This window comes from Oncorhynchus tshawytscha, linkage group LG33 (genome assembly GCF_018296145.1).
Source record: "Oncorhynchus tshawytscha isolate Ot180627B linkage group LG33, Otsh_v2.0, whole genome shotgun sequence".
Classification (NCBI taxonomy): domain Eukaryota; kingdom Metazoa; phylum Chordata; class Actinopteri; order Salmoniformes; family Salmonidae; genus Oncorhynchus; species Oncorhynchus tshawytscha.
In genome coordinates, this window is record NC_056461.1 from 15,165,076 (window position 1) to 15,168,607 (window position 3,532).

General features: G+C 40.1%; 1 protein-coding gene across 1 annotated transcript in view; it reads right to left on the reverse strand.

Annotated features, from left to right (window-relative positions):
* adm2a (adrenomedullin 2a) overlaps positions 1-3,532 on the reverse strand; it is a 16,541-nt gene extending 13,009 nt beyond the window's left edge. The window contains exons 1-2 of the mRNA XM_024416030.1: positions 3,445-3,532; positions 2,800-3,053 (exon numbers count right to left, since the gene is read on the reverse strand). Coding sequence (XP_024271798.1) covers positions 2,800-2,897 — 98 coding nt within the window. The 5' untranslated portion in view covers positions 2,898-3,053; positions 3,445-3,532. The remainder of the gene's footprint in view (positions 1-2,799; positions 3,054-3,444) is intronic.

Below are 3,532 nucleotides of genomic sequence, written 5' to 3' on the forward strand. Positions count from 1 at the left end.
GCTCCAGAGGACTCAGGATCTCAGACTGGGGCAACGATTCACCTTCCAACAGGACAACGACCCTAAGGAGACAGCCAAGGGTCAGCAGGTAGCCTAGTGGTTAGAACGTTGGACTAATAACCGAAAGGTTGGACTAGTAACCGAAAGGTTGAAAGATCGAATCCCTGAGCTGACAAGGTAAAAATCTGTCGTTCTGCTCCTGAACAGGGCAGTTAACCCACTGTTCCTAGGCCATCATTGAAAATAAGAATTTGTTCTTAACTGACTTGCCTAGTTAAATAAAGGTTTTTAAAAAATGTAAAAGACAATGCAGGAGTGGCTTCGGGACAAGTCTCTGAATGTCCTTGAGTGGCCCAGCCACAGCCCTGATTTGAACCCGATCTAACATCTCAGGAGAGTCCTGAAAATAGCTGTGCAGCAATGTTTCCCATCCAACCTGACAGAGCTTGAGAGGATCTGCAAAGAAAAATGGGAGAAACTCCCAAAATACAGGTGTGCCAAGCTTGTAGTGTCATACCCAAGAAGACTTGAGGCTGTAATCGCTGCCAAAGGTGCTTCAACAAAGTTGAAAGGGTCTGAATACTTATGTAAATGTGATATTTCCATTTTTTTTAAATATAAATTTTCAAACATGCCTAAAAAAACAGTTTTTGCTTTATTATGGGGTATTGTGTGTAGATTGATGAGGGGAAAAAACAATTGAATACATTTTAGAATAAGGCTGTAACCTAACAAAATGTGGAAAAGGTCAAGGGGTCTGAATACTTTCCTAAGGCACTGTATAAAGCAAGATAACAGTGGTGTCACTGACCTAGTAATAATATGAATAAGTCTCAACAAATGATCCTCTCCAGATCCCTTGGTTGATCATGTCTAAGTTACCAGGCCAACAACACAACTCATGGACATTTTTGGGGACCTGTCAGTGTGTCCTACAGTGCTAACCCACATTAGAGGAACATTCTAGATACAACCAAGTGCCTTACTTCATTTGCCCCAAAAAATGACTAACAGGTGAAAATGTTCCACTTTTAGCTTTGAACATCCCAGATTTCTATGTAAAGGCATGGCTCTTGGTGATGGTAATCATGTGTTTTAATTGGTTTCTCTCATTGACAGAGTCCAGGTTCCTGTCAGTCTCCCACCAGAAGAGGGCATGCAGACACTGACTCTACCCTCTGCTCTAGTTCTCACTGCACTAAAACACACCAGAGACTGGAGTCTTCACTTAGTGCACTTCTCCTTCACGTTGAACAGGCACGTCTGCACACCCAATGAAATAGGAAATGGGTATTATTGACAAATTCCCTGTGATCTTGGGATTTTACTACCACGTCACACATAGAAGAATAGCAGAGTGGGAAAATACAAGTGCCACTCATTACAGTATTACAGTACAGTAGCCAATGGCTAAAACGTGGCAGGAGTTCAGCTAAATGTCAACATGAGGAGGACTGTTTTTTCCACCTCTGCTATCATATGTCCCACATGAGGTCATATCCCACATGAGGTCATATATACTGCCGTGTTAGGAATATGACCTCATGTGACCTCAAACTACTCAAACCAAATCTAATTGCTAAGACAAACACACAACCATATATCTGTTGCATTCCAAAATATAGTCACACGTGAATACGATAAAGTAGATGGTTTGGCGCAATAAACCTTGACTTTGAACACTGACGCAAGTAGCTAGCACTTTCGTTTAGGAACCTATAAAGAACTGTACGGAAGTCTTTCATGAATACGGCCAGATTTGATGTAACATGTATCTACATGGGTAATATATCAATCAAATACTTAACAGTGTGTAATGACGCGCCTAACCTGCGCTTCAGTTTGCGTTTGTAGCGCAGTGTTGAAAAATATGATGCAATGACTGTCGTATTGTCCTCTGTCCCATTAGTTAAGTTTAGAGTTTTTGGACTAAATTCAGTTGCATCATATAAGAACACAGATTCTGAAGAGTACGCTTTATTATTCAGATGGAATAAATGCGTAATTTCGTCATGGTGCCCATTTTTCAACATAGTGGTCATGGATAAGATAGCACTCGTTAGCCTACACTATCATGAACTTTAAATCAACACAAGTGTTTAAATCCCATAATAGACCTAGCCCAATGGAGAGAGCAGTGAAAACCAGAGACTGCACAAGGCGCGCATGGATGAACTCTCAATCCATTCTAAAAACAGGGATTCCCCTCAAACTTTACCACATTGTCATATCATAACTACAGAGTCCCCTGGTTATCTGAGCCGGAGCGCATGTTCCCTGTATCACGTCTGTCTTGCTCTGACCTTGCCCGCCAGGACTACTCTCTATCCGTTATCTCCCCGACACAACACCCTGCCTGACTGAACAAACACTTCAGCGTACTTTATGCCATTAACCTCGACATTATATATTAAGTGGTTCATCTGTTTGTGGTTTGACAGTGTGATTTTAAAAAAAAATTAACAGTAGGCTAAAAAAAAGGTGCACGTCAATTCACCAAACACCGGCAAAGTCATTGGACATTCGAGAACAACCAATTTCATAATCATGCATCTCATCCATCACTGTATTTTCCGAATCGTGGAATAAAATAAGACTATCTATAGCCTATATTTGAATTAGACCTCCAGATTTCCCATCGAAATAGCATCAGCTTTTATATATCCAATAAGCCCTCCAGAAGAACATTTATGTTAAATAATCATCACTTCCAGAAAGGATCACTCTTTACTAAGTGAAAGAGAAGGAACTGGAACGCACGTTCAATATAGGAAGGTAATGTAATGTCTTTCTTCTTACCTGTTTCTCTCTAGACGGTCTGCGACCGGGAGAGCCAGGAGCTGCTGGAGGGAGAGTAGGCTGATGCAATACACAGTAACCGGCAGAAGTGAACGCATCTCGGGACGAGTTCTCACACACACCCCTTGGGAAGGAGGGTGTTCCCAAACCACCTGGACGATGTTCAACTCCCGGGGAAGAAAAATTCCAAAATGTTTTGGTATTTAGGCTAGTACTGATATCCAGGCCACAATGCGTGTGACAGTCAAATTATCCTGTGATAAACAGAGAATAAAAAAAGGAAAGAAAAGTAAATACAATTGTCTAATTTAATCAGGATATTGATTAGGTTATATTATCGAAATATGCACGAAATACAGTTATTTTGCAACAAATATTCAAGAGTGCCTGTGGGACACCTGCAAGTGCATTATTCACTCACTATTCAGTAGCCTAATCATGCGTATAAAGTGTACGAACCACTCTATGTGTGGCCAATTGAAAGCTATGCATAAAGAAACCTCAAGCACTAAAGATTTAAAAATATATATATATCCAGCTAGACCCATTTTTCATATTTTACACAACAATTATATTGCATTTCAAATTATAGTTATAATAACTCATATAAAATAGTACATTTTATGAATGTTAGTAATATCTTACGTATATGAGGATTTTCAGAAATATTCTCGTAGGTCTAAGTACTTTCCCACGGATCTAACAAGTGTTGGTCAAGATGAAATTCTCAGAT